Source organism: Penaeus monodon, chromosome 20 (assembly GCF_015228065.2).
Source record: "Penaeus monodon isolate SGIC_2016 chromosome 20, NSTDA_Pmon_1, whole genome shotgun sequence".
NCBI lineage: Eukaryota > Metazoa > Arthropoda > Malacostraca > Decapoda > Penaeidae > Penaeus > Penaeus monodon.
In genome coordinates this window covers 45,706,403-45,708,502 of record NC_051405.1, presented here as the reverse complement: position 1 = coordinate 45,708,502, position 2,100 = coordinate 45,706,403, and the positions used below count along the sequence as shown (strand labels likewise).

General features: G+C 55.0%; 1 protein-coding gene across 1 annotated transcript in view; it reads left to right on the top strand.

Moving 5' to 3' along the window:
• Positions 1 to 1,755, top strand: part of LOC119585870 — a 7,392-nt gene extending 5,637 nt beyond the window's left edge. The window contains exon 2 of the mRNA XM_037934602.1: positions 375 to 1,755. Coding sequence (XP_037790530.1) covers positions 387 to 1,580 — 1,194 coding nt within the window. The 5' untranslated portion in view covers positions 375 to 386 and the 3' untranslated portion in view covers positions 1,581 to 1,755. The remainder of the gene's footprint in view (positions 1 to 374) is intronic.
• Positions 1,756 to 2,100: the final 345 nt, after the last annotated feature.

The following is a 2,100-nucleotide window of genomic DNA, read 5'->3' as shown; positions in this document are numbered from 1 at the left end:
GCGTAGTGAGGAGTGAGGCAGAGCAGCGAGAGCACGACTCAGGTTAGCGTCCCTAGTAATGGAGACTCCTATCGACGGACGGTTCTTAGAATCGGTCTTACGTAGAACGGAAAAACGAAAGACGATTCCCATTAAAAAAGGAAAATAATAAAGATTATTATTATCTTCGGGTATGCCTGCTAGTTGCTGTTCATCCAAACTCTGTTGCTGTGTTCATCTGAAACGCAGAATTTAAACCTTGATGCGCTGTCTGTTTTCGAGTGATGGCGTCCATTCCTTCATAAAGGAAGAGATTTTAACATTGAAATGCTAAAACGTTTTTTGTTGCTGGGCGAATGGGGTTCGAGAAACTAATGTCTGTTTTCCTATTCCAGGTGTGTTCCAACATGCTGGTGTGCCCGGGGTGCCAAGTCGGCCTGTCCGCAGCGGTGACGACCTTGCAGCCTTCCGTGCAAGCGACAACGATGCCTCTGCTGCACCACACGACCCTGCCAGCCCAGCAGCCGTTGAGCCCCGCCGCGCAGCAGTCGCCATCCCTGCCTGCCATGCAGTCAGCAACCCTTCCTGTGGCACAGCCCGCGCCTCTTCCAACCCTGCCAACCACCGCCCATTCAAGGCAAAGCCCAGCGTGCCCGTCTCCCATGGGCGCAGCGCCGTGCCTCACCTCGGCGGGGCACTGTCTGCCAAACGCCCACTTCATTCCCGGCGTCCAAGCGCCTTACGTGTGCGGTCGGATGTTCCAAGTGCCAAACGTGAGTGGGCTGGCGCCATGTCTGAGCCTGCCACACAATGCCTGCCACGTGCTGTGCTGCCTGGCGTGTCCGCACGCATGCCCTAGTCTGCGGACTTGCGCAGCCGCACACAAGTTCTCCAGCTGCCTGGCGTCGGAAGTGCGAAACAGCCTTCACACTTCTGGCGGAGGCTTAGTTGACGGCGAGAAAGACCGCAGTGTCTCGCCGGACACGAAGATCAATTACCCCGTCAGCCTGAACCCCTTCAAGATGGCCGAGCCCGTCACGCCCACGAGACAGTGCCCGGGGTCTCCTGGGGCGTGCGAAAGTGCCTGGACCGCCGCGGGAGACAGTCGCGTGCTGCTCAAGACCCGGCACGACCTGGAGGAGAGCGGCTGGTACTACGGGCCCCTGTCCTGGCAGCAGGCCGCAACGCTGCTGAAGGACACCCCCGTGGGCACCTTCCTGGTGAGAGACTCGGCGAGCCCCCAGTGCCTCTATTCTCTCAGCGTCCAAACTGCCAACGGGCCGACGAGCGTCCGCATCCACTACTCGTGCGGCAAGTTTAGGTTAGACTGTACGGGTCACAGCCAGAAGCACATGCCCGAGTTCAGCGGCGTGGTGGAGCTGGCGCAGCACTATATTCACGCGAACTCTTCGCAAGTGTGGGTAGACCACGAAGGAAAGACGTTTAGCCCTATTAATATCAGACAGCCCTTGAGACGGAAGGCCCCTTCTTTGCAGCACCTCTGCAGACTCTCGTTCAACGCTTCCGTCTCGAAAGAGGCAAAAAAGGCGCTTCCCGTCGCCCTTCAGGGATACCTGGACAGTTACCCCCACACGTGCTGACCCCTTGGAGTTGCCCTCAAGCAGCCGTCCTTGATTTCGTGGAGTGATCAGGGGGCAGCGGACTGGCGTCGAGCTCGGCGCCTCTGATACAAAGGGAACCGCTGGCCTCCCGACGCATTCTTTGGGTGCCAAAAAGGAGAAATAAAAAAAACTTGACACTTATTATTTAAGAAAACATGTGCGACTGTGATCAATTTTACTCGTGGTAGCTATCTAAAGGACCAACTCTTCCTTACACTCCTCCCCTGGGCCGATGGGCTCAAGGGCGCGCGATAGGCTAGCCAGAAGACTTTGCTCACGTTCCTTAACCTGGGAGACGTTTGTGAAGGGCGTCGTGTACGAACCTTTCTGGAAAAAGCGGAAAAGGATGATAAAATACATGAAAGTGGTTATTTCTATGATCTCAAAGAAACCAAACGTTTTGGTGCGAAATGTATTCTTGTAATAATGATGATTCTTTCGATAGTGATCGACTCTTTATTTTGATTATTTTGCTTCCATGCTGTAAGGAGTGCAATCT